Here is a 27,048-nt window from a genome sequence, read left to right as displayed (position 1 = left end):
ACATTTCAGCATCTACCTGACCCAGTGCTGAGTCGTAGAGAAAGTGGCTACCCGGAGAGGAAGACAGAAAGGCAAATCCATAATTGATGTCATACGCTAAATAATTTATTGACACTGTTGACTGGCTCGGACAAACGGCTTGAACAACAGAAATCTATTGTCTCACGGTTCTGGAGGCTGGAAGTCAGAGATCAAGGTGTTGGCAGGGTTAGTTTCTGCGGAGGTCTCTCTCCTGGGTTTGGAGACAGCCGTCATCTCCCGTGCTTCACACGCTCTTCCTTTGTGTGAGTCCATGTCCTCAGCTATGACCCCATCACACTGGATTCCGGCCCAAACTAATGACTTCATTTTAACTTAAATGCCTCTTTAAAGAGGCTATCTCCAAACACAGTCACATCCTGAGGTACTGGGACCTCCGCCTATGAATTTTGGAGGAACCCCATTCAGCCCACACCCCTGAGCAGTAAGTACTTGTACTGATTATTTCCATTTTCCCACCCAGGGCCACACCCTCTCTGTATCCTTCTCACCCTGCTCTGTAGGCCCGGAGGCTGGCTTCTAGGACTGCCTCCTCCAGCTCCTTGCCCTCTGTTCCCAGTCGGGTTCCAGTTGGTATCACCAATGGGTGGCATTGGCCTGGGACAGAGAAGAGGAAGGAGATAGAAGTTGCTCCCCACCCCAGCCGTCACCCGCTCCCTGTACGGCCCAGGACCACAAAGTCCGTAGGGCAGCCTCTTCATGCCCTGCTCTCCCCAGCTTCCAGCCTTTGTCTCCTCCCTTCCCTTTAGACCTCGACACGGCCAACTGTGCCCATCTGTACCAGCTGTAGGGGCCAGGCCACCCTGCTGACTTCCTTACACTCTGCCCACATCTTTATAATTAGTGCCCAGGAGTCTGTCTGTCTGAAAGTAATAGCATCTCCAATGGCAGAACAGCTTTGGCAAGTCGATGAAATCCTGAATACTGCTGCTCACCTTTTGTGGGGGGCCAGGGTCAGGGAGCAGTTAGCTGTTGCTTTGAGAGAGCAGGCAAGCAAGAACACACATTCAATCCACAGGACAAGGCCCAGGAAGGTGAAGCGCACGGAGGCAGGGGTCCTCAAGGAAGCGACAGGAGGGCCCCCTCTCACCTCCTGGCCCAGACCTTCCCCGATTCGAGGCCCACGCCTCCACTTCCTTTCACAGTCGGCCAGGAAGGTGTGTCAGCCCAGCATACACTCCACCGGACTGGACAGATGTGTCCCCAGGGCCTGTTCACTCCCTCAGCTTATCGCTCCCATATGGCCGGCTTGGTGTTGTAACACTGTCTGCTTCTCTGAGTCTGGGCCTCATTGAAGCAGCAACTAGGACTCTTATCTCTGCCTCCTGACACCCAGCCTGGTGCTGAGCCTAGAGCTGACTCTTCGAAAGAATTTTCTCGTTGAACAGCCCCGAGAAATAAAACCAAGATAGGGCAAATGAGGATGCGGTGATCTCAGCACTCCTCGCTGGAGGCCTTCCCTGGGTACACCCATGGGGGGAAAGCTGTAAGCAGTCCTCCACCCCATCACGCCCCGGCTCACTTCCAGTCCTGGCTGTCCTCTGTGCCTCACTGACAGATCCCTTTTACAAACCTCTGGGCCTCAGCTTTGTCATCTGTGAAATGGGCAACATCATAACACCCACCACATAGCCTTGTTGTAAGGAGTCAGAGGGTTAATTCCTGCAAAGTGCTTAAAACCGTGCCTGGTATATAGTAATTGCTCAACAAATAGGAGTAATGATGATAATGATTTCTGACCATTCCATGCCTAAGAGCAATAAATCACAACTTATTCAATCGTGTGTGTGTTAGTTGCTAAGTTGCGTCTGACTCTGCGGCTGCATGGACTGTAGTCCACCAGGTTCCTCTGTCCATGGGATTCTCCAGGCAAGAATACTAGAGTGGGTTGCCATGCCCTCCTCCAGGGGATCTCCCCAACCCTGGGTCTCCCGCAATGCTGGCAGATTCTTTACCATCTGAGCCACCACGGAGCACACCTAACAATTTCCAAGGCATTTTCACATGGCTGCCCATTCAATGCTTCAGCAAACAGCAGCCTTATCCCCAAGAAGAATCCAGTTAAGGCAAAGGAGAGAGAAGCACTTTATGCCTACCTGCCCTGGGAGGTCTCATGATATCATGAGATCCCATGATATCTCCTGTGGTAGCCAAGGAAATAGGAGCCAGTTAGTCCTGACCTCTGGTTATCAAAATTAAAGGGCAGTTGGAATCACGCTATGGGGTTTTCTCAGCAGAAGATGAGACCCTTGAAAGCACACATTTCGGGGCTGGTCTGGGCCCTTCTTTTCTTGGGGAAAGCAGAGCCCTCCATCTTTAATGTGCCCCTGAAGCTCCTAGAATTCTTGGAAAATGCAGATTCTGACTCAGTAGGTCTGGAATGACACCTGAAACTCTGCATTTCTAACAGACTTCCAAGCTGACACCAAGGCTGCTGGTCTGCAGATAGAATCATAAGCTTGTCCAAGTCTGCCCCAGACTTTCCTGGTTTAGCACTGAAAGTTTTACATCGGAGGAAACCACTCAGTCCTGGAAAACCAGAACAGTTGGTCACCGTATCCACAGACCACACTTTGAATGGCAAGGTCAGAGCAAGGCAGGCTCATGCTGAGTTTGTATTGAGCTCCACCAGTCCTTCCTGCAGAGTCCCTGAAATAATCCTCCTGGACTGATTTTTTTAAAAAAATTGTGACTCTATAGAAATGACAGGCAGGGTAGATGCTGGTTTTGTGGGGCTTGAAGCTTATATAATCTTAGTGGCCCTTTTAAGAAAAAAAAAAGTACAAAAATATCTTTGCAAATTTTACCAAACCTAAGACCATGTGAACAGAGTAAACGTCCTCTGTCTGTTTGGCTTGAGGGAAAAACAGGTGCTGAGGTCTCCCTTCTGGGAACGCGGCGGTCGGGCCTTGCAGCGGCCAGCAACCGCCACTTCCGAGAGACAGCCACCAGGTGGCAGTACACCCCCACAGCCCCCTCAACACCCCACCTCCCCACCACCAGCTCCAGAAACTTCCACACCTTCCTCCAGCTGGCCCAGCGAGCCAGGTCAACAAATATCAGTGTAAGGCTGTGATACTGGGCAAAAGGGGTGCAATGCTTCTCCCTCAGCAGCACATCTGCCGTTTGATGGAAATGCTGAGACTGTTTCTGTTACTAAAACCAGACAAAGGATGCTAATAGCCGATTTTCAGGCATGCTGTTGGAAAGGCTTTGAAGCAGGTGGACCTTTCTGCACTCTCCAAACTGCATTTATGCAAGGGTTCTTAGTCTTACCACCTGTTCCCCCACCCGAGTGTATCGCTTAGTGTTCAGGCACCAGCTTGGAGTTCCACTGAAAGTGAAAGTGAAATTCACTCAGTTGTGTCTGACTCCTTGCGACCCCATAGAATACAGTCCATGGAATTCTCCAGGCCAGAATACTGGAATGGGTAGCTGTTCGCTTTGCCAGGGGATCTTCCCAACCCATGGATCGAACCCACATTGCGGACAGATTCTTTATCAGCTGGGCCACCAGGGAAGCTGCCTGGGTTCAAATTCAGGTAGTACCACTTACTGAATAAGGACCTGATCATCTCTGTGCTCCAGTTTTCCTGATCTGTGAAATGGAAGTATTAATACTGACTTCATAGCATAGTTGTGTGATAAAATAATGTGAACAAAGCACCCCAGGAGTGACTGACATACAGTAAACACTGATAAGCAGCTCTCAGCATCATCATTTCACATTGTGCCTTTTTCACAGCTCTCAGCATCATCATTTCACATCATGCCTGTCTTTTGCAAACCAAGTTCTCCTGTGTTTCCTGCAACCTCCCAACCTTCCAGCAAGTGCCTCAGGACACGAGAGAGGGGCTTCCCTGGCAGCTCGGTGGTAAAGAATCCGCCTGCCAATGCAGGAGACGTGCATTCAATCCCTGGTCTGAGAAGATCCCACGTGCCTTGGAGCAACTAAGTCCGGGTGCCACTCTACTGAGCCTGCGCTCTAGAGCCTGGGAGCCACAACTCCTGAGCCCAGCGTGCCACAACTGCTGAGGCCCGTGCACCCTAGAGCTCACGTTCTGCAATGTGAAGCCCATGCACTGCGACTAGAGAGTAGCTCCCGCTCACGGAAACTAGAGAAAACCCTGCATAACAGCAAAGACCCAGCACAGCCAGAAGTAAACACGTGAGCCCAGAGGGAGGCTGAGACCCCGCTGTGGTCATCAACAGCCTAGTTCTTCTGGGCACAGGACTCCCTAGTCCCGTGAGCTCCTCTCAAGCTGGGACTGAGCCCCGAGGACAGCAAAGCATAAAAAGTGGGAGGGACTCTGGTTGGACCAAAGTCCAGATACTCGGGCTCATTTTTGCAGAAGATAAATCTGCAGGCACCACCCTGTGGACACCAAGAGCCCAGAACCCACAGATGAACAGAATGGAAAGGTAGGTGGCTAGGGCAGTCACCTCGCCCAGCCTGACTCTTTCCTGGGTCTCTATATACTGTTCAGCCAGGAGGAACTCCTCATGGAGCAGGGCCTGGTAAGCTTTCTTTGCCTTTGTCAGCAAAGTGATGTCTCTGCTTTTTAATATCCTGTCTAGATTTGTCATAACTTTTCTTCCGCAGAGCAAGTGTCTTTTAGTTTCCTCTTGGTTTGCTGAGGTCCAGGTTCAACTTCCCAGGTGGCACAGTGGTCAGGAATCCCTCTGCCAATGCAGGAGATGAGAGACGAGGGTTTGACGCCTGGGTCAAGGAGATCCCCTGGAGTAGGAAATGGCAACCCGCTCCAGTACTCTTGCCTGGAAAATTCCATGGACAGAGGAGCCTGGCTGGCTACAGTCCACAGAATCACAGAGTAGGACACAGCTGAGCACAGAAACTCCAGGTCTGTTTGGGGCATCAGTGGGTATGTCCATCTAGGAGACCACCTTCATCTACCTGGGCTGGGGGTAGGGCAGGGGTCTGAGCAGAATCTTTTCTTAGGGGAGGCAGGAGGGAGCTGCATTGTTTATCCAGAAGAAAGGCCACTGAACTCCAACACAGCATTGGGGGAGACTTGGCCTGGGTGACTCGGAGCCCAGAATCGAGATATGTGTGGTTGAAGCCACAAGGAGGCCCACCGGTCAATACCAGGAAGAACTTTTTAACCTTGAGAACGGCTCTGTCTGAAAAGGGCACCAGCTCTCTCCTTGGGCAATTAGCGCCCTGGCCCAGAAGGCAGTAGGGAGAAAGCCAGAGAGATTTGAATTAGAAGATCTCTTCGGGCACTTTGAAGTCTGAGATTGCACATTCCCGCAGCCCCAGGCGGCCGATACTCTGGCAGCTTTCTGTTTGTTTAGGGAGGTGATCAGCCGGAGCTTCTGCAACAGACTGTTGGCAAGCGGTTTACCTTCCCAGGCAGACAGGAAAGCGGGCAGCCCAGCAGGCGGGCGAGGCTGTGGTGCGACACGGGTGTCACTGGGCCCCTGGGAGGCCGCGCCCCAGGCCTGCGTGAGCTGCGGGTGCACCAGGCCGGCGGCCCCGGGGCGCGGGGTGCCCGAGGGTGCTGGGGGTGTGGGGAGGAGAAGAGGGTCAGCCCAGGCGCCGTCAAGTCAGAGCACCAAGAGAACACCAAGTCTTTATTACACCAATTCCTACGAAACAGCTCCAGGAAAAAACCCACACGGAGGAGGAGAGACAGAACTAACAAAGTCACACACATGGAGTGGGGTTCCCCCTCTACTGTGCGGGGGCTGTGGGGGATTGGTGGGGAGCCGAAGGGCAACCGCACTTCCGCGGGACAGGGAGGCGGCCAGGGTCTCCCCAGGGCACTGCGTGGGGCGCGCCAGGCCCTTTTTATCTCAGGGTGACTTGTGGTCACCCAGCCCCAGCAGGCCTGGCGTCTTCTCTCAACGCCCCAACGCTGTGCAGCTGGGAGGGCTCCCCGCTCCAGCTGGGGCCTTTTACCCGCCCAGGCTCCCCCCAGGTCAGCGCACCCCCGTCTCCAGGCGGGGGGGTGGGGGGGCGGTGCCACAGAGGCGGGGCTGGCCGCCCCCCAGCCCTCCCGCTGGCAGTGGCTGGTGCTGGCTCAGGTCCGTAGGTCCCTTATTCACCTGGCCGTTCATCTTGTCACTCTTGGCAAGGGGCACCCAGCACGCCCTTGTGGCCCGGGGCTGCAGGCCGGCTGGCAGCCTCTTCTTCATGCCCCCCAGTCCCACACCTTCCCGGGGTTACCAAGGAACTGACCGCTGCCCACCCGGAGGCAGCAGAACTTCTAGTCCAGGTGGGGGCTCAGCGCTGCTGGACAGGGGCTGCAGGATCCCATCCAGAAAAGGCTTTTTGTCTTCTGACTGAAGACCCCCCGCCCCCCGCTAGAATCCTCCAGCTCCAGGGTGGCCTGTCTCCGGATCCCTCTGAGGATCCTTGCCAGTCCCCAACGGAGGCAGCAAGGAGCCCATAAAGAGCAGGTGGCACATATGGCTCTGCAGGGCCCGTCACCCCTCAGACAGGGCTCCAGGGACAGTCCAGGGCTCTGTGCAGAGGAGGGGCACGGGCCAGCGCCCCTGGGGGAAGGCTGAAAGGCAGGAGGCCACGGGGATGAAGGGCCCCAGGTGCCCAGAGGGAGCTGGGATGAGGCGGGGGGTCAGGCCGTGTCTGTGGTCTCTCCTGCAGGACAGGAGGGAGGCAGGGGCTCCACCCTCAGGCCAAGAAGGCTCTGGTAGGATCATCCTCCCCTTTTGGGTATTCCCACCTTGCCTGCTTTCTGTTTTGTTGGGTTTTCTTTTTCTTTTTTTAACAGAAGAGGGGTTAGCTCCTGTATTTCCATCCATTCCCCTTAGAACAGGCCGGTTACAGAGGCGCTGCGGTTGGCTGCTGCCTCCACCCTCCTCCCTTCCTGCAATCACAGCGGGCAACTCGGAAGTTCTGAGTCCCTTGGAAAGTGGCAGTGGCTGGGCTGGACTGTGGCCAGAGAATCACCGGGCCTCAGAACTCAAGCACCATCTGCCCGACGGCAGCTGGGATGCCTCCGCCGGTCGGATCGTCCCCGGCAAGGAGGAACTGCTGGTATCTGGAAGGAGAGAGGGATGGGAGAGGTCTTTTTCAACGGAGCCCCGTGGTCTTCCGTCATCACTAGTTCCTGGAGAGATTGTCTGGGGCAGAAGCTTCTAAAGACAGGGGCCCTCTCCTTCCCCCAGGGACTCTGTGTCAGCCTCGGAACTTGGGCTGGGGTCACATGCGCCAATCCAAGGTCCTAGAAACATCCCAACATGCAAACCAGGGGGGCCTCCGGCCGCTAGAGGTGGAGTAGGGGTCTAAAACGCCTGGTGGATGTGAATCTTCTGTGTGTAGAGGGCTGAGAACCGTGCCAGCTGCCTGACCTCTTCTGTGACCAGACGCAGCGGGAACTCAGCAGAACTACACGGAACTACACCCAGGGCGCTTGTAGGGGTAGAAACAGCAAAATGGGGCTGGAACTTGGTGGGACCCCACACCAAGCCAAGGAGCCTTTACGAGGAAGAACCATTCAGAGAGCGAGGGAGAGACGGGACTCAAGAGGCGTCCTGGTGATGGCTGAGAGAGCAAGGGCAGGGAAGAGCCCACAGCTGTGAGCCAGGTGACGAGAGTCTGCAGGGTGGTGATGAGAGGGATAAAGAAGAGAAGTGGAGGGGGGACGTCAGGAGGAGGGGACCGTCTGGCTTCAGTGAGTGGACAGCCGAGGCCAGGAAGACTGTGGTGGGCACAGTGGGGGCTGTGGACAGATCTGGAGAACCAACACGGAGAGTCAGGCTTTGGAGCCAACCGCACACGAGTGTTGCCATCAGAGGCTGGTGGCATGGCTGGGAGAGTAGGGCGTAGGGAGACTTTGAGGGGGGTCAAGGGCAGAGCTGCCAGGAGCACTGGGGCCCCAAAGGCACACAGAGAAGCAACAGCAGAGAGAAAGGGGGCCCAAGATTGCTGGGGCCACAGGAGGCCGCGGGGAGACAATGGGCACAGCAGGCAGAAGACAGCACCAGCGGCGGATTGGTCAAAGGCCCCCGAGCAGGCGGGTGACCGTGAGTCAATCTGGGGGTTGGGGGGTAGCCAACCCAGCGGGGCGAAGGAGGGTGCGGCTTCTCTGCAGGTCGGGTGGCTCGAAGCAACATGGGAAGCAGGGGGACATAGGCTTGTGGATGGAGCTAGAAAGGGAAAAGGTGGGCTATTCAGGAGAGAAATAAGTGGTGAGCAAGCTCCTGACAGGGGGTGGCTCTGGGCCACGGGGAAGGACGTGGCAGTAACATTGTGTGGGAGGGGGTCCTTCCCCTGGCTGGGTTTTTTTTTTTCCCCAGCATTCCAGAGGACAGGGACGCATGGCTGCAGTCACACGGGTGAGGAAAGCCTCAGAGCACAGTGGGGGTTGAAGGTGCCTTGATGGAGGGTGTAGTGGCGAGTCAACTGGACGTGAAGGCCACAGGCCCAGGATGAGGACAGAGTGCCCCGTACTGTCCCTGGCTGCGTCCCCCACTCTCTGGGACCAGCACAGCAACCGGGGCAGGGTGGGCAGGCGGCCTCGTGACAGGGGGAGGGGTTGGAGGCGGGACCGGGTCCTGAGCTCCGGGGGAGGCGTCTGCAACCCCTGTCCCTCCCCAGGGATGGTCCTGGGGGAGGTGCTGGCATCCCCTGGTCCTCTCCTGGGGATGGTCCTGGGGGAGGTGCTGGCATCCCCTCTCCCTGGGGACAGTCCTGGGGGCAGCGGCATCCCCTGTCCTCCCCGGGGGCGGTCCTGGGGGAGGCGTTGGCATCCTCTGTCCCTCCCCGGGGGTGGTCCTGGGGGCGGTGTCGGCATCCCCTGGTCCTCTCCTGGGGGGGTGGTCCTGGGGGAGGCGTTAACATCCCCTGGTCCTCCCCCAGGGGTGGTGTCGGCATCCCCTGGTGCTGGGACACACAAGAAAAGAAGAAGAAAACCAGCCTGCAGGCCCAGGGCTCCCGCCAGAGACAGAGCTGCCTTGAGAGGGGCCATCTCCTCATCGCCTCCACCACTGAAGCCCAAGCTGGCATGCGGAGACGTGGTGTGGCTCCGGCCGGGGTGAAGCCAGAATCTTAGCTTTTCTCACGCTGTTCTTAGAATGCTCTGTGCGTCCTGGACTTTATTCTCAACCATGCTGTCAACTACTCAAGGTCAAAGCTGGTTTTTCTTTTCCTGTTCCTAGCATCTGGCACAGGCAGGTGTGATTATCTTTTGTCAAATGAATAAATAATGGAGAAAATGCAAACCACAAGCTCCCCTGTCACAACACCCAGGGGAAGAAGCCGGGCCCTGCAGCATCTAGGTGCCTGAGCCTGCCGCCCCCACCCTGCAGAGACAGCCAGGGCGTGCAGCCGGCAGTCCTGGGGAGAGTGGCCCCAGGCCTTACCTCCTACTGCCCTTCCTTGAGCGCCTCCTCCACCGTGGGCACCTCCTGTCGCCTCCCCCGGAAGTCTTCATCTGAAAAGCAGAGGAAAGGACCTCAGCCTCCCCTCTGCACAGCCTCGCTCAGGCACATCCCCCAGGCTGGGGAGGACGGCTGACCCTGCTCTCTGCGCTGCGGTGGCTGAAGCACATGCTGACCCCTGGGGACCTGGGGAGAGGCCACAGACGAGGGGTCAGGACCCCTGCCCGCTGGTCTGTCTTCATCTCTGAGCTTGGAGAACTCAAGGTCTTCCCTCAGTTTCCTCATCTATAAAATGAGATGGGGGACAGGGGACTGTCCCGATGACCTCCAAGGCCCTTCTAGCCCTTGTTTAGGATGTCTCCTGATCACCAAAGGGCCCTCCTTCTCTGGGGCACCAGAACCAGGGCCCAGCTGTGGGCCCAAGGAGGTCTGAGGCGGTGTCTTCTGGCCCACAGGCCACTGGGAGGGCCTGAATGGAGGCAGAAAGGCCTCTGGGCCCCAACACCAAGACTGCCCGGAGCATGGTTCTCAAGGTGAGGTCCTTCCACGCAGTTGAGCTTGTCTGTCCCCTCACACCCAAGAGAATATTCCCCAGAAGCATCACCCGGCTCTTTGTGCTCCAGGTAAAGATCTAGGTGGAGATGTGGCTGGGCCCCCTTTCAGAAGTGAAAGGAAAGGAGAGGCAATGTGGACCACGTTCAGTTCAGTCGCTCAGTCGTGTCCGACTCTGCAACCCCATGGACTGCAGCACGCCAGGCCTCCCTGTCCATCACCAACTCCCGGAGTTCCCCCAAACTCATGTCCATCGAGTCGGTGATGCCATCCAACCATCTCATCCTCTGTCATTCTCTTCTTCGCCTGCCTTCAATCTTTCCCAGCATCAGGGTCTTTTCCAATGAGTCTTCTCCAACACCACAGTTCAAAAGCACCAATTCTTCTGTGCTCAACTTTCTTTATAGTCCAATTCTCACATCCATAAATGACTACCACAGCTTTGACTAGATGGACCTTTGTTGGCAAAGTAATGTCTCTGCTTTTTAATATACTGTCTAGGTTGGTCATAGCTTTTCTTCCAAGGAGCAAGTGTCTTTTAGTTTCATGGCTACAATCACCATCTGCAGTGATTTTGGAGCCCAAAAAAATAGTCTGTCACTGTTTCCACTGTTTCCCCATCTATTTGCCATGAAGTGATGGGACCGGATGCCATGATCTTAGTTTTCTGAATGTTGAGTTTTAAGCCAGCTTTTTCACTCCTCTTTCACTTTCATCAGGAGGCTTTTTAGTTCTTCTTCACTTTCTGCCATAAGGGTGGTGCCATCTGCATATCTGAGGTTATTGATATTTCTTCCGGAAATCTGGATTCCAGCTTGTGCTTCCTCCAGCCCAGCGTTTCTCATGATGTACTCTGCATATAAGTTAAATAAGCAGGGTGACAGTATACAGCCTTGATGTACTCCTTTCCCAATTTGGAACCAGTCTGTTGTTCCATGTCCAGTTCTAACTGTTGCTTCTTGACCTGCAAAGAGGTTTCTCAGGAGGCAGGTCAGGTGGTCTGGTACTCCCATCTCTTGAAGAATTTTCCAGTTTGCTGTGATCCACACAGTCAAAGGCTTTGGTGTAGTCGATAAAGTGGGACCAAGTTGGGGGGACCGATTTCTTTGGGTCAGCTACCCACCAACCCTGATACGTGTCCCGTAGTTAGGAGCCCCTGCCCCAACAGGTTGGGTTCACCTGTGAAACACCCAGGCCCTACTCTTGGAGGACTACCCATCATGGCAACTCAAAGCTCTAGCCTCCCTGCCCTCTCTACCTTACCATAAGCATGGCCCTCCACGTCATCCAGGAGATTGGCTGTTGATGCCGCAGCCCCCAGCCTGCCAGGCCGTTCAGGAAAACTGTCCCAGGGGTTGGTGGGCACTGCTTTGGGGCTCCCAGGCCTCCCCACTCCCTGGCCCTGGCCTTGGCCTTCTACCTCCCAGCCAGAGCTCAAGAGGCCTCCCTCATACCAGCCTTATCCCCTGACAATGCCCCAGTACCTCCCACAGGCTCCTTTTATGGAGGTCAACTGAGTAGCCAGGCCCTGACTCTCTCACCCGGCTCTCATCTCTGGGGACAACTTTCTTTCTGTTCTCCTTTGGCTGCTGTGGTGGCTCAGAGGGTAAGGAGTCTGCCTGCAATGCGGGAGACGTGGGTTCGACCCCTAGGGAAGATCCCCTGGAAAAGGAAATGGCAACCCACTCCAGTATCCTTGGGCTTCCCTGTTGGCTTAGCTGGTAAAGCATCTGCCTGCAATGCAGGAGACCTCAGTTCGATCCCTGGGTTGGGAAGATCCCCGGGGAAGGGAAGGGCTACCCACCCCAGTATTCTTGCCTGGGAAATCCCATGGACGGAGGAGCCTGGCGGGCTACAGTCTATGGGGTCACAAAGAGTCGCTCATGAATGAGCGATTTCACTTCACTTCACTTAGCCGCTCAGCATCTAATATCCTGGGCCCTGTCTAATGAGCATGGGTGGGAATCTGGGTAAAATTGTGGAGGAACTAAGAGTGAGAAGGCAGGACCAACATCTGTGAAATGAGAAGATGGGAAGGTCTGTGGAGAAATTCAACTTAAGAAATCAGGGAAAGGTTTGCTGCTTTAGATGGAAGAACCAAGTTTTCTCCCAAGATGACCCCAGAGAAGAAGTTAAAAAGTGGTAGGACAACTTCTGAGCCCACAGCGGGTTGACACTGGCCTGCTCCCCATGCCAGGGGTGGGGGTGGGGGTGTCAAGAAATGACACCCAGAGATAAGGCTCCCCGTGGAGATGGCAGGGGCACGGGAAGGCCCGTCCCACTCCTGGGGAGGGCGTGGCCCGAAGGAGCACAGCGCGGGGTTCCGTGCCCTTGGCATCCACCGGCACCGCTGCCCAGTGCCAGGCTGGACAAGGATACGACTGATGCTTCAGCAAGTGTTTCCTCTTTGACTTCCTCATCTTGGTCTTCTCCGAGAAGGCCCTGGCCAGCTCAAACAGCTTCCTCCGGGTGGCTGGGGACAAAGAGACCTGTGAGCCGGCAGTCCCCAGGACCTGGGCAGGCTGGTGGGGGAGTTACTGCAGGGGCAGCTCAGGCCACTGAGAGCACGAGCAGGGCCGGCCGCCTGCAGCGGAGATCTGGGTGCTCCTCCTGGCCCCGCTGGGACAGACAGCCATGCATCTGGGCTTTCTCTCTGGCCACCTCCCCGTCTTCCCCCGTCCACCTCCAGAGCTGGCTCTGGGATGTCCATGACGAATCCGAGACTCTCTCTGAAATGGGGCCTGAGGGCATGGCAGCCTCATTCACGCATGGCTGTGTCTGTGGGGACAGAAGGGGATGTGAAGGCATGCCCAGGCTGGCGGGACTCCACGGGAAGAGGCCACTGACCCGGCGGGCCTCCCACTCACAGAAAGTGGACCAAGCTTGGCTTCCCTACTCGGTTGGCCCTGGCCAAGCAGTAGCCTCAAAGCACAGAGAATGTGAACTCTAAAGTGGGGTAGGGTGGGGTGGGGAGGTGGTCCCAGTACAATATTATTTTTCTGCAGACAGCTGGGTCAAGAGGATTTAAAACTTAATTTATATCCAGACTCAGCTGCACAGGGAAGTGAGGCAGGGAAGCGGAGGGAGCCAGTCAGTGATTAAAATGTCACTTTGGTTCACCAAGAATCAGCGGGCATTAACAATGCCAGGTGGCTCCCTCCCCTCCCAGGAAGCCACAGGCCTGTTTGGGAACAGCTGGGGAGGGGGCATGGGCCAGACTCACATTTTCCCATGTGTTTCAACTTGTCCCTGAATAAGGCATCTTCAGACACAGCGGGGCTGGCATCGCTGTTTCCTGGAAGGGGGAAGACATCGCTGAGGGCCAGCTGGAGAGCGACAGTGCCCTGGTCGAGGCCCGAGGCGGTGGGTCAGGACTGTCTCCCCAGCACAGGGGCTCAGCCCCACCCTCCTCCCTAATCCGGAGGGAGCTTCAGGCAGGGAGTCACTCTAGGCTTCAACGAGCATTTGCTTCCTTCCTCATCCAAGTCTCACTTTCCCCTTTTCTGTAAAAACTATGTGTGGAGGGCTGGCTCCCAACTGTCTGCTCCTCTGACCGCTTTGTGTCCCGTGAAGGCTCTTTGGGAGCTTGAAATCAGCTGTGACTGGAGTGTTCACATCACGGAAGCTACCAGATGCTAGGCACCGGGGCCTCCCCCGCACCCCTACAGGCTGTTCAAAGTTCACGCGCACGTGGCCGGCCGGCCTGCATCCTGACGCGGTGTGAGAATTAACACGGCAGTGGAAGGAGGCTCAGGGCACACAGCAGGCCCCCGCCGTGGGGATGCCCTTCTCCCCTGGCCAGGGTCCACCTCTCCATGACTCCCCCAGACACGGAGCTTCTGACTCGTTAGGCCATCAGCAGGAACGAGAATGGGGCGAGTCCCTAAGTCAGAACCCAGCCGGCCAGCCGGAGTCTCTCGGATCACTCAGCACCCACCTGGGTCCCTCACGGCCCTCCTAAGGTCCCCACGCTAATCCCGAGTCACCTTGTCCACTAAGTCCCTGTGAGTCATTCTGATCCATCTCAGCCATCCCGGTGTCTATGGTTAATTCGGGATCAAGGACATGCGGCTGCCGTTAAACCCCCCACTGCACATCTGGTGGGGCCTAAGCTCCCAGCCTGTTGCTTATGAATCAGTTCCACGGGATTTTCTTTCTCCGGGCTGGGATCAACTGAGTTCCCCCTCCTTCTGCCCCCCTCCCCCACTCCACCACTCAATGCAAGATCTGTTTGGGGCAAAAGCTGCACATTCTTCCTCTGAGGCGGGAGGCCCATGTGTGCATGGTGGGCACTGGCTGACCAGGGCCACTGTACATACACACAGAATCCAGATGTTGAGAGTGGAACCGGGGCTCTCGAGGGGTTCCCAGCTCCAGCTCCACCCCCATCCGTGCAACCCAGTAGCCTGCCGTCCACCCTGGGCCCTCCTTCAGCCACTTGGGCAATTCCTGCTTCTCACCGTCTTGTATATAAAACTTTAAAAATTCTCTTCCTCCAATACTAAGGCAGGGCCTGGCCTGGGGGGAGATATTCCCCAGCTACCGAATGAATGAATGAACCTTCCCCAGATGGATCCTCCCTGTCCCCCAGCATGTGCTTGCTATAATTAACAAGTGTGTCCTCCGCTTTGCTGGTTCGGGCTCCCTGTTTCTTAGAGGCATCTCCTGCACTCCCCACAAGACCATAAGCTCCCCCAGGGCAGTGCCTGGGTCTCTGAGTCCCTTGCCACCCCCGGCACCCGATGGGACATTATGTGGTGTGCTGTGTCCCATTCTTGCCCAGGCTCCAAGCGCCTCTAAGGAGTGGAGCCAGTCTGCAGGCAGGCCCCAGGTGAGGGCTCCAGCAGCCGCCGGGTTGGCAGGAACCAGGGCTGCCGAGTGGAGGGCCCGTCTCACCCCTCAGGGCGTATGCTGATAGGGCAGAACCATCCTCTGCAGCCTGTTCCCCACCCTCTCTCCAAACTCCAAATATGCAGACACCCCTGAGCTGTGAGCCCCCTACACCCTCCAGGCCTCTCTCTCTCTCTCTCTCTCAGGCAAGGGAAGGTTACCTGGGACAGGAGAGGGAAAGTCAAAGTCATTTCCCACGGCCACGCTGCTGGATGTAGATTTCTGGGACTCGTATTTCAGTCGATCTGGAAAAGGTCCACAGTCTGGTCAGGGGAGCTAGCTCCCACCCGGGGCCACCTGAGCTGAGAGGTGGTTGGAGGCCAAACCCTGAGAATCACCCCCCGCCACAACACACACACACACACACACACACACACACACACATGTGCACACGTGACACCTATGGGTTCTCAAAGAACCAGAACTCTCAAAGACACATAAAGCACTGCCCTGACAACTGCCTGGAATGTCAGAGTGTCAAAATCAAGAGGCCCGTGAGAAACTGGATCGTCCAGCCCTTCATCTAAAAGGAAAGGCCTGGAGACTCCCACCAGCATCTTTACTGCGGAGCTGGGGCCAGCCTTCGGCTCCTGTCCCAGGCCAGACGTTCCCCTGCACACCATGCTTCTGACCAAAACACACTGCTAGTCACACACACCTGTACGCACAACACCCCTCTCCCACAGGCCCCTCGCTGTATGCCACCCCCTTCCCACTCTAAAGGGGGAAGGCAGCCAGGCTCGGGGGCGTAGGATCCTTGGCCCAGAGACAACCCCAACATACGCAAACCCTCCAGAGGCCCTGCTCTAATGTCCTTTGCTCAGGGAGGGATGCACCCTGGCACCCACCTACACAGTCCCTCTACTGCTGGAGCTCCAGTCACACAGGGCAGACACCAGCGCCTGGCACAGAGCAGAAATGTGGGGGGGACAAGGAGGGGCAGAGCCCAGAGGGCGCCCCGCTCTCCCGCTAAGTCCTGGTGACTCCGGTCCCTGTGGGCAGAACTCTGCTTCCTACGCGGCACTAATGATAAAGAACCTGCCTGCCAGTACAGGGAACGTGAGAGACGCGGGTTCCATCCCTGGGTCGGGGAGATCTCCTGGAGGAGGGCATGGCAACTCACTCCAGTATGAATCCCATGGACAGAGGAGCCTGGCGGGCTACAGTCCATGTGGTTGCAAAGAGCACGACCTGACTGAGTGACTAACACTTTCACACTTTCACCTGGACAACTCAGACCTCCAGCTCAGAGCCCCAGGCTAAAGCCGACATGGCCCTGCCTTAGCCCCAGCGCGGCTGCAGCACCCCCCAGGGCACCACCTCTCTCCAGGGCGAGCAGGAAGTCGCGGTTGCGCTGCAGCTCCTTCATGAACTCCTCGTTCTGCAAGAAGAGCGCAATCCTCTCGTCCTCCAGGTACTGCTTCCAGCGGCTCTCCTGGTCCCGGGGCTCAGGCCCTGCCGCAGGGGGCAGGCTTCCCTCCGTGCTCGCGAGCTTGGAGCCCCTGGAGGTGGCCTGAGGAAGGGAGCAAGCATGTGGACCGCCTACTCACAAGCGCGTGCGCTGCGCCAACACCCATGCACACCGAGGGTAAACGTGTCCTTCCCAGGATGCTGCGGCCACGCCCTGTGGCCAGGACCTCCTCTACCCAGATCGAGTTGTTAGCCGAGACTCAACAGACCAGAGCCCTCTGTGCTGAGGAAGCATCAGGGGCTTAAGAACTACCCCCCACCTCCCCAGCTTGGCACCTTGGACCTTCCCACCAAAACCTTTGTCAAAACCTGAATAGTCCTGAAGAGTGATCTTCAAATAGCTCAGGGTCCCCATACTCATACTTTGCTTGTCCTGGCCATCTCAGAGGAGACTGCTTGCAAGGGCCAGCGTCTGGGGAGAAGCACCCTGGCCCTTTCCCCGGGGAAGGAAGGAAGGTGCTCTGCCTTTCTGCCACTGAATGATTCCCCACCCCTGCCCCTGCCCACCTCCTGCCAGCCTAGGCTGATGCCGGTCGTCAAAGAGCATCCTCAGGGCGGTCCCCTTCCTGAACGGAAGGGGAAAGCTTACAGGCCCCGATGGGGAAGGAGGCTTTTGGTTCAGCCTTCTTTCCCTACCACCCCAGGGCTTAAACGTCAGGGAGGGTCAGTGACTGGCGCTAACACAGAGACGCTGCACAGGCTGGGAGCGGGGGGACCCCTGTTACCTGTATGCTGTCCAGCTGCTGGGGTAGGATGCGGAGAAAGTCTTCGGGGAGGTTTCCCAACAGTGGGGGGTTCCAGTTTCGGTAACGCCTCTGGCTGGAAGGGGGTGCAGAGCCCAGCACGTCGATGCTGGAGGGCGACAAGTGAGGATGAGGAGGGAACAGTCAGGCCCACACACAGGTGTCCCAGCCCATCACCCCGGGATCCTGCTCAGAATGGCACCCATGCGCCCAAGCTTCCAGCTGCCTCCAGCACAGAGGCCCAGCCCTCTAGCTCCCCTCTCAGCCAGGCCTTGGCTGACCCCTCGCCTCTGGGCCTGGACGCCACTGTGCCACACACTCACTGCTTCCAGCCACCCAGTGTCTGCAAGGTCTCTGGGCCTAGGGGCTTCCCCGGCAGTCCAGGGGCTACGACTTCACCTTCCAATGCAAGGGCGCAGGTTCGATCCCTAGTCAGGGAGGTAAGATGCCACATGTATCTTGGCCAAACAAACAAACAAAAGGTCTTTGGGCCTAGAGAGGTCTGCGTTCGCAGAGCTCATGTTGGGTGTTGTGGATCTGGACACGGATGCAGGGGTCACAGCCCTTCAGCCTTCTGTCTCTAGCATCCAGGATAATACGAGCTCCTGGGTGCTGAGTGACAGGTGTGTTCCAGGGAACAGACACCCAGGGCGGCTGACAGCCCAGCCCTCCCCAATGTCGGTTTGCTGGGATTGGGAGACATGGGGACACCAGGGTCCCTAGAGGGCAAGCAGACCCAGGCTCCAGACCTGGTGGGTGGTCCCAGGGAGACCATATCCCCTGTGGGGCTTTCCCCTCATCTGCAAACCGCTGCCGCCCTGCCCAGGTGTGTGGGAGCCCCTCACGAGGCTGCCTTGAACGGCAAGCTGGAAAGGCACGTGGAGGGTGGGACCGGCAGGGGCTGCTCTCCTGGCCGCAGGCAGAGGCCACAGCGGGAGGGGGAATAGGAAGGGGGCCGTGGGCACGTGCCCGCCCTGACCCCCGGCCTCCCGCCCCGCCGTCCCGGCCCGAGGGCGGCCTGGGGCCGGGCCAGGAGCTCCCCACAGCTCCCCGGCGGCCTGCAGCGTGGCAACCGCAGAACACGTGTTCTGCTGAATCAGGGAAATGACACACAGCGACGGCAGGCCAGGGCCGGGGGCGGTGGGGGCCGCTCTCGTGGGGCCGGCTTTGATTTGGTCTCCAGCTCCAGGAATCCCGCCCGCCCACTCACTGGAGGGGAGCTTTTCCGGGCTGCCACTGACGATGGAAATAACTTCCTTTCCTTTTCTATTTTGGGCGGGTGGCCTGGCGGCCCAGGGGGAAGGGCGGGGGTGGCAGCAGACAGGATAACAAGCTGCTAAGTGCGTGGTGGGAGCGCAGCTCCAGACGGCAGCCAGGGAACCCTGGGCCCCTCTCGCCGTTCCAGGGGGCGGGCGGGGGGGGGCGGCCTGCATCACAGCCCGGGACTCCGAATCCCGGGCACATTTTCTGCTCCATCACTCCTCTGCCTCCCGACAGAGTTGGCAAATTCATTTTGCTCCAAGGGCCAGACCACCCCCCACCCCCCACTCCAGCACCCTGGAGCAATCGCCTCCAGCCTCACCACCCTTCCTGTGGCTTTAGGGTCCTCACTGGGCCATGGGTGCCCATCCCAACTCAACTACACCCAGAGTTACCCAGGAAAGCCCTGGAGAACGCCCCAGAGTTGCAGCTGGCTCCCTGTAAACGTTTGTTACTGAGTACCCAAGTGGGGAGGGGGACAAGGAGCTGGAGGCTGAGGGTCCCTGGATGCTAGGCCCATGGTCCTGGAGGAGGGGCCGGGCCGAGCCCCCTGCCCTGGCTCGGGCTGAAATGAGGTCAGCCCACAGCTGCAAGAACCAGGGGGGGCCCTGAGCACAGGCGGCCCAGGCAACTGCATTGTGGTCAGAAAGGAATGTCAGAAATGAGCTGAGAGGCAAATGAAAACTTCCAAGGCTGTAATTTCAACAGAAGAACAGCAGGTGGCCTGTGAGGAGGGTGCTGGGGCTTCAGAGCTAGTCTCATTCAGGAGAAAGAGGCAAGGACAGGCTGCGGGAAGGAAAGGAGAGGGAAGGCTGGGAAGGCTCTTCTGGCCCAGAGTTTCTGCCTCTGCACGCAGAACTAGAACTCCAAGTGCCAACAGACTCAGACCCCCAGGCTTACCCAAAGAATATCAGAGCCCAGAAGGATTTCAGCGACAAGCCTTCCAAGCAAGATTTCTGGTAAAGGCAAGGAGGCCCAGATGGGGTCAGGCCTGTCACCAGGCACACAGATCATCCTGGTGAAACCTGGGCCCAGGGATCCCAGCATTCCCTGCCTCTCTGCACCCCAGCAGCTCCCAAACCCTGCTCCACCTTTGTGGACTGCTCAAAGGCAGTCCAGTGCCTGGAGGTGGCAGAAAGGAGCCAGGCCATTCCTGACCCCCCACCCTCCCCCAACTCAACTCTGATTGCCCCCAGCAGCCAGAAAGAGATGCTTAAAACACTAACATGATCCCGCCACCCTCGTGCTTGAACCCCTGGGTGCAGGATAAGGTCAGAGCTCCTTGGAGGACCCACGAGGGCTTCCTCTGTCTGCCAGCCTCTCAGACTCACCAGGCCTTTTCACACTTCCTGGAGTTCTCTCGGATGGCCCCCCCCACCCCCGCCCCGTCTCCTGCCTCCAGGCCTTGCTTTGCATGTGCTGTTGCCTTTGCCTGGAATGCCCTCCTGTCCTCCGCTTCGGCAGATTACAGCTTGGACCTCAGCTCCTCTAGGCTGCCTTCCCTGCACCCTGCCCTGTGTCTATACCTGCCCCCAGACTCTGATCTCCTTGGGAGGTCAGGGTAGCAGGGTCCTCGTTTCTGTATCACACACGGTTCAGCACCTGTCTGCTTCAGGTGGCTCCTAAATGCTAGAAATGTACGTCTCGGATGGAGAGACTGCATGAGGCCCTGGGGGTAGGGGTGGGGGGTGGGAATCTGGGCCATCTGGGCCTAGCAGGGCCAGCCCAGAGCAAAGCGGCAGGTGTTCAGAGGTGGGGCCTGCCTCTTCTGAACACCAGCCTCTGGGAGCAGCCTTAACCCTGGTCTCGGTGTTCACCGTCAGAGCTGACTTCAAAGGCCCGCTGTGCAGCTGGGGGGGGACGTCTGCTGACACGTCTGGTTCATACCTGGGCCTGTGCTAAGTCCCCCAGCACAGCATCTCATTCAACCCTCACCAGAGTGCCGAGACGGGGATGAGTGTTCCCACTTCACAGATGAGGCAAATGGAGCCCAGAGAGGGTAGGCAGTGAGCCAAAGGCACCTCAAGAATCAGAAGTTAGACGGCTGAGGGAGGGGGAGGTGGGGGAACACGGCCTCTGTCTGACTCCACAACTCATAGGCTCTCTTTCCTGGATCCACCCCCAGCCCAGCAAAAGCCTTCCTTTCCAGATCAGGCCCCTGAACCTCAGGCAAGGGCAGTAGCTCGTCCACAGTCACGGGGTGTGAGTGAGGCTTCCGGAGCCTTGGTCTAGTGTGGAGGTCTCTTCGTCCCCACCGGGGCTCCTATCATGAGGCTGCATGGCCTCTGCCCTCCTCCACCCACGATACCGGGGGAGGGGGAGAAGGATGCAGCTGGGATATCCATGCCCAGTTTACAGTGGGATACTGTCCCTGATGGGCTAAGTTTTCCCTTCTGAAAAATAGGTAGAACTATTCTGCCTAATAGAAACTGAACTTTTTTTTTTTTTTTTGCAAAACCATCTTGGAATATTAAAAAAATGTCAAAGGAAAATCATTTAGCCCTGGGCATCGTGACCCATCCTGGGCTGCAAGTCCTACGAAGATTTCACCCAGACTATCCACTTATGCCTCCCTCATTACAGCCTCAGCTCTGCTTCTGTCCCTGACTTCAAACAATACTCCCCACCCCAACAACTTCACAGGCCACTATCCGCTCCCTGAGCTACAATCACAGAGGTTTTTCTCATTAGGGGATGACAGGACACAACCGAGGATGGCATTTATTGGTTCTGGAGTCAGAATGACCTGGGTTCAGGTTCGAGCTCTGTGGTCTTAGGGAAGTTACGAAACCTCTCTGGGGCTCAGTCTCCTCATCTATAAAATGGGGATGACACCAGTGCCTGCCTCACAGCTGTTAGATGGTTTGAATGCCATCATATAGGTAAAGAACCTTGCCATTTTCTGGCATTCGAAGGGTGCTTAATAATGGTAGTTGTTATTGTTAGCTATGCCTGGATGATCACAAAGTTTTCCACCACTACTGCCTAGGACTCCCAAGATCCTCAGAAGGCCAGATCAGTCCCCAAGGACTGTCCCATCAGTCCCCCCACCCCTCCCCATCCCAGGCCTCAGTCATTCTCAGGACGAGCAGCTCCAGGACAAAGAGAAGCCTGGGCTCCAACAGCCACCTCAAACGCTTGTTGTTGCTATTTAGTCGCTAACTCATATCCAACTCTGCAACCCCATGGGCTGTAGCCCGCCAGGCTCCTCTGTCCATGGGGTTTTCCAGGCAAGAATACTGCAGTGTGTTGCCATTTCCTTCTCCAGGGCATCTTCCCGACCCAGGGATCGAACCCGAGTCTTCTGCACTGGCAGGCGGATCCTTTACCACCTGAGCCACCAGGGAAAGTGTGTTAGTCGGTCAGTCGTGTCCGACTCTTTGTGACCCCGTGGACTGTAGGCTGCCAGGCTCCTCTGTCCATGGGATTTCCCAGGCAAGGATACCGGAAGCCCCACCTCAAATGCAGAGCCCAGGAAAACAAGCACTTCAGAGACCAGCTTCATGTTAAACTTCTAAATTACAGAGTCCCTGACCTGGAAAAGGTCTCCAGGCACCTAGCAGTCTACTGTTCTGCTTCTGATTGTCAAATTACCCTAGAAAAAGAGACTTACTTGCTCATCCCCACAATCTCCCTAGAACCCCAAATCATTGATTACTGACGACTGTCTGGGAGTGAGCGCTGTGTTGCAGAGGATTCTGAGGTTCCGGCTTACCTGAGCCGGCAAGAGCACGGTGATCAGTTAGTGATGTCTGCCACGGGCACAGGAGGGGAAGCGTCAGTACACCTCCAGCTGTCTGTCATCCCCACTCTGCGCCTCCCTCGACTACAGACTCCCAGAAAGTGAAGGCTGAGCCTTGTTTAACTCCGTGTCCTGCCGGATGTTCAGCACAGCCCCAGCCCAGAGTAGGAATGCAGTGGCTGTCTGTTCTTAGACTCCTTAGAGCTTGAAAATTCTCCTTGGGTTCTAGCTAAGGTGTGTTTTGCTGCAGTAGAAGCCTGTTCTGGGTGGAATACGGAGGGAACCAGCCAAGGTGCCCTCTGGGCTTGTTGTACTCAATCCCAACCCTGATCTTCCTCCCCCTTGCCCTGCACTCTCGGGGGAGATTCTTACCGGGGAGGTGGAGTTGGGGGAGCCAGGGGGTAAGGCCTGTCCAACACGTGCATGTGGTAGGCAGGTGGGGAGTACACAGGCGGGGGCTCCTCGTCAGAGCTATCGGGTTCCAAGGTCCTCTCCAAAACCTGCATCAGAGACAACAAAGAAAGAAATATTAACACCCCTTCCTTGAACTGAAATAACATGTAGACAAAAAATCAAGCGTGGGCGAGGATGTGTAGTCAGGGAACTCCACTACTGCTGGTGGGGGTGGAAAGTGATACAACTACTGCTCTGCAAAACTGTCTGGCTTCCTGCACTGGCACTCAGCACATGGGCTACCTTGGAGCCCACAATTCCAACACACACAGCAGACGCGAATGCACACACCCCCGGAGGAATGCTCAGAGTCATCCAAGAAAGGTTCAAAACCAGGCAAAACAACTTCACAGGGATGGCAGGTGAAGCAGTGTGACCTCTGGGGATGGGGAGGCTGAGAGGGGGCATGAGGGGGATTCCAGGCTCTGCTGATGCTTCTTGACCCGGGTGCTGATGAACCTTCACTGCCCACTTGTGCCTTGTGAAAATGCTTCTGTTCATGTGTTACTTTTAGTAAATAGCTTTAACATCATTCCTATCTTCTCTCAAAGAATTTCCACATCGATTAACTCACCTTAAGCTCAAACAACTTGGCAAAGTAGGTTATGGATCACCCCCATTTTACAGATGAGGAAACTGAGGCACAGGCTGACTGATGAACACGGCAAAAGCTACACACTGTTTCTAGAACTGAGTCTCTAACTTGGATGTGGTGTCTATAGCAGGAGTCTCTCCTTCAAACACAATGCTGGCATGCCCAGGTTGGATTCTCAGGGCAGAGAAAAGCAAAGTGAGGGCCTAGGCCCTTCCTCATGGACTCTTCTCCTCATCCAGGAGCCAGAGGAAGGGGGCAAGTGAGGCCAAAGGCTGGGCAAAGGCCAGGCTTCCTGCTGCATGGGCTGATCTGAACCCTTCCCCAGCGCAGTCTGGAGCAGCAGGAAGCCACCAACCTAGAGAGCCCAGGTCACACAGTCCCCACCCGAGCCCTTCCCCAGCTCTGTGCCCATCTCACCTCCGAGACCAAAGGACACACGAAGGGCTCGGAGGCTGTCAACTGGCCCGAAATCTGAATCCCAAGTGAGTCTGCAGAAGTCACCACTAAGACGCCTCTGCACGTCCCTGCCCACGCCCAGCCACTCTCGGGCACCCAGTCTCAACAGGGACACCACGGCAGGTGGGAGGGTGGGTGAGCGAGCATGCATGCACACATACACACACTGCCTCATGTTTCAGAAGGCATCTGTGCTCACCACTGTACCACCATCGCACACACACTGCCACACTTTGTACACACCCAGCCAGCCTGACCCAAGGAGGCCTCCTGCTCTGGAATGCACTAACGTTCTTTCCTTTGAGGTGGAAAGTATTTAAACAGATGCTTTTGCAGGAAAAAAAAAAAAAGGACGGTAGCTGCCTTTCGGGCCACTACTCTCCTTACCCCGAATTTCCACAAGAAAATGAGAGCGAGCGAGAGCGATCACCCTAAGATCCAGTCATGGTCCCTGGCACACCCCGAATCTAAGGGACGGAGCTCCAACCTGGGCCCGCAGTCCAAGCCCATGGCCACCCCTCGGCAGCCAGCCTGGCCCCACTGAAGCCGCTCTGAGTCAGACAGGTGAGGAGAGGCGAGTTCTGAAGGAGCTGTTCCCAGAGGGAGGCTGCTGGGGGTCCCTCTGACTGAGGCCCGCAGCAGTTGTCCCTCAGGCCTCCGCAGCCCGCCGCACAGGAGGGGGCGGTGAGGTCTTTCTCCTCAGCCGCTCCTGCTCCTTAGCGCGGCCTCCAGGGGCTCCAAGAACCAGACGCCCATCAGAGGCTCCTGGAGCAGGATGAAGCAAGAAGGCAGACAGAAGGCCAGGCACACTCCGGAAAGGCTGGGCCCCAGTCTTCGGGGAAAAGTTACCCCAGTCGTGCTTCTGGCCTCCCCCTTCCCCCGCAACCCCACGAGAGCCACAGTGAGGCTGTCCTTCCGGCTCTAAAGGTGCTGAAGTTTCTGGTTCTACGGCCTCCCAGCTTAGCCCCATGTGGGTGATGGATGCCTGCCAGGTGCTCTGGGGGCCAAGGTCCAGGGCATTTATCTGACGGGAGACATTTCTCTGTGGCGAGGATACCCCCAGGCCAGCCCACCATTCATCAGCCTCCAGGGAGGGGGCTTTTTCCAGTCAGCAGTTATTGTCAGCCCAGCTGCTGCTCATAAATTTTCCGCAGCACTTTCCGCTGGCTCAGGAACTGCCTGCCGACGGGCCCACGCAGAGCTCCAAAGATGAGGGCTGGGGAAACAGCCAAGGGGGCTGCTGAGAAGGGGCTCCATCTGGAAAGCCAGATACTTAGAAAAACAGAAGCACCCACAGCGCAGGCCATCGAGGGCATCAGGGGAGTTTTACAGAGGGTCACGGGGCTGTGGGTGCCGTGAACAAGAGGGGAAACATGATCCTACCTGCCAGACCGTCAGGGCAAATGAGACTGTGGAAGGGGTCAGTGTTTGCAGAGAACTTTCCTTCCAGCTCACAACGAGGTATCTGCAGATGCACACACACACACCTCCTCTTGGCTAAGAGCATCCATTGGCTGATCCAAGCAGAGCCAAGGTATGCTCTCCCAGGAAAAGAGACTAAAGAAAGCTGTGCCAAGACAGCAGCGACATCAAGTCATTCAATAAACACTCCTCAAGCGCCTCTCTGTACAGTGACTGTCCCGGGCGCTGCGGGTGACAGAGGGATGAGCCAGATGTCCCTGCCCAGAGCTTCTCCTCCGCCCAGGCAGCACCACGATAGGAGGAAGAGCGAGGCGGCTTTGCCAGGCAGGATGACCCTGATTAATGGAGAATGGCCACATGTAGGGCTGTGTTCAGAAGGCCCCTGGGCCACACCAGGGTCTAGGTTTCCCACTGTAAGCGGGGCAATAACCATGCAACCTCATGAAGTGTGTGCAGACTTAAAGCAATGATACATCTAAAGCATACAGGATGCTGCCTGGCCCAGGCTGGGACTCAGCGAAGAGCAGAGCTGAATCCAATCAGCTGGGTTGTTCCGTCTTGGAACGGACCGTTCTTGGAACCATGGCTATACGTGCCAGGTGCCTCTGCAGGCAGTGACCCTCTGCTGAAAGGCTCTGGGTGCCCCTTCTGGGCCCAGGACTGCAGGTCCTACCAAGGGTGGGAGGCCAGATGTGAACTCTTGGAGGGGTCACGGAGGCCTGGCCACACCCAGCAGGTGGGCCAAGGCGGTGGGTGGGTCCCTTCTCCCCCAGCCACCTCCCTGGAGAAAGGAAACAACTGCCTAAGCATCCCTCATGCCTCCGTCAAAGGAACTAAACTCGCAAGTCTGACGGGTCACCTGTTTCCCGTGGTTCCCGCTGCTCTAGAACATTCTCCCTTCTTTCTCAGCCGCAAGGCCTCCTGCTCTCTGCTCACTCGAGGAACCCGACAGAGGTCCTGCTGCCAGCTGCTAAGGACTCCTGCTCTATCCCGCCTCTGCACAAGCTGTTCCTTCTGCACACCTTTCCCTCTTCTTTACCCTTCCTCTGGGCAGCCATTTCTTCCTCTCTGCTGCTTCCATTCTCCCCATTTGAGCTCTCACTCCTGTGGCTTGCCACTGCCGGACACCAGCCTCTAGTTCCCCCGGGACTGTGAACTCTGATGAGGGCAGAAACTCTGCACCGGCCTAAGTGGATGCCCCAAGACTCCAAACATACAGACCAGACAGCACCAGCCTGGAGAGGGGATTTGGTCTTTTGGGGTGGGACCCACGTGTCTACATTTTGAACAAGCTTCTTGACTCTGATGACCCCTGACCCAAGGGCTAGCAAGTGCCTGGCACAGCCCTGAGAAGGTGCTCAGTGTTTGCTAAGCGACTGCCTGATTTTTGCTAGGAAACCAAGGCCACTGGGCTGACTTAGGTGCCAGTTTCCCCAGGTGGAACCCAGACAGGAGTATAACTCAAGTCCTCTAAGAGGTTCAAACTAGTTGCTGCAGCTCCTGCTGAAGGATCAATCGGGGCCGCGCGCCTACCTCTGGGGGTATGCTGTCCTCCGAGTCGGAGCTGTCCTCGTAGACGCCACCCCCGCCCGCCTCCAGGTTCATCTGCAGCAGCTGGTCGATGGTGGCGTCCACAGCGCCGCTGTTGGCGCGCAACACGCACTCGATGATGTCGTAGTCCATGTTGGGGAACATGGTCGTGAAGTCGTCCATGGCCTGGTTGAACTCGAGGCGGCGCACCTGGCGGGCTGGCCGGCTGTTGTTGAGCTCCTGTGAGGCGGCCGCGCCGGCCCCGGCCCCGCGAGCGCCGGCCGCGCCCCCGCCGCCACTGCTCCGGCGGAACAGGCTGGTCATCTTGCCGAGTCGCTGGGGGAGAATGTTTCCCGCCGGCGCCGAGCCCCTTCCCCCGGGTCCCTGCGCCGTGGCTGCTCGGAAGCTCAGGCCCGCGCCGGGCGGGGTCCCCGGGTCAGAAGACTGGGGCGCGGCATCCGTAGGGGGCTGGCGGCTGGGTCATCCACAGCCGGGGAGCATCCTGGGGCTGGCTCCAAGGACCATCCCAC

General features: G+C 57.2%; 2 protein-coding genes across 6 annotated transcripts in view; both read right to left on the bottom strand.

Moving 5' to 3' along the window:
- Positions 1–83: 83 nt before the first annotated feature.
- CUEDC1 (CUE domain containing 1) lies at positions 84–27,048 on the bottom strand. 5 transcript variants are annotated; one of them, XR_015148335.1, is made up of 11 exons: positions 26,522–27,048; positions 22,435–22,562; positions 17,043–17,169; positions 16,168–16,360; positions 15,009–15,092; positions 13,181–13,252; positions 12,337–12,430; positions 11,221–11,279; positions 9,388–9,458; positions 531–636; positions 84–419 (listed from the first exon to the last, which is right to left on the bottom strand). XR_015148335.1 is itself a non-coding variant. In XM_086360830.1 (10 exons), exons 1-9 carry the CDS (start codon positions 26,840–26,842, stop codon positions 9,391–9,393), a joined length of 1,146 nt encoding a protein of 381 aa, XP_086216956.1. In that variant the 5' UTR covers positions 26,843–27,048; the 3' UTR covers positions 5,608–7,064; positions 9,388–9,390. The 5 variants fall into 5 exon arrangements, 3 of the variants coding, with proteins under 3 accessions (XP_086216956.1, XP_086216958.1, XP_086216957.1); XM_086360830.1 differs by lacking the exons at positions 84–419; positions 531–636 and adding an exon at positions 5,608–7,064; XR_015148334.1 differs by lacking the exons at positions 84–419; positions 531–636 and adding an exon at positions 6,772–7,064 and having other exon boundaries at positions 9,388–9,591.
- Positions 26,910–27,048, bottom strand: part of LOC147352734 (uncharacterized) — a 67,735-nt gene continuing 67,596 nt past the window's right edge. The window contains exon 3 of the mRNA XM_086361037.1: positions 26,910–27,048. Within this exon, the coding sequence (XP_086217163.1) occupies positions 26,999–27,048 (50 nt within the window). The 3' untranslated portion in view covers positions 26,910–26,998.

Source organism: Bos grunniens, chromosome 19 (assembly GCF_055505025.1).
Source record: "Bos grunniens cultivar Pamir isolate PY7600 chromosome 19, Bosgru_T2T1.0, whole genome shotgun sequence".
Lineage (NCBI taxonomy): Eukaryota > Metazoa > Chordata > Mammalia > Artiodactyla > Bovidae > Bos > Bos grunniens.
This window is presented reverse-complemented; position numbering and strand designations above follow the sequence as displayed.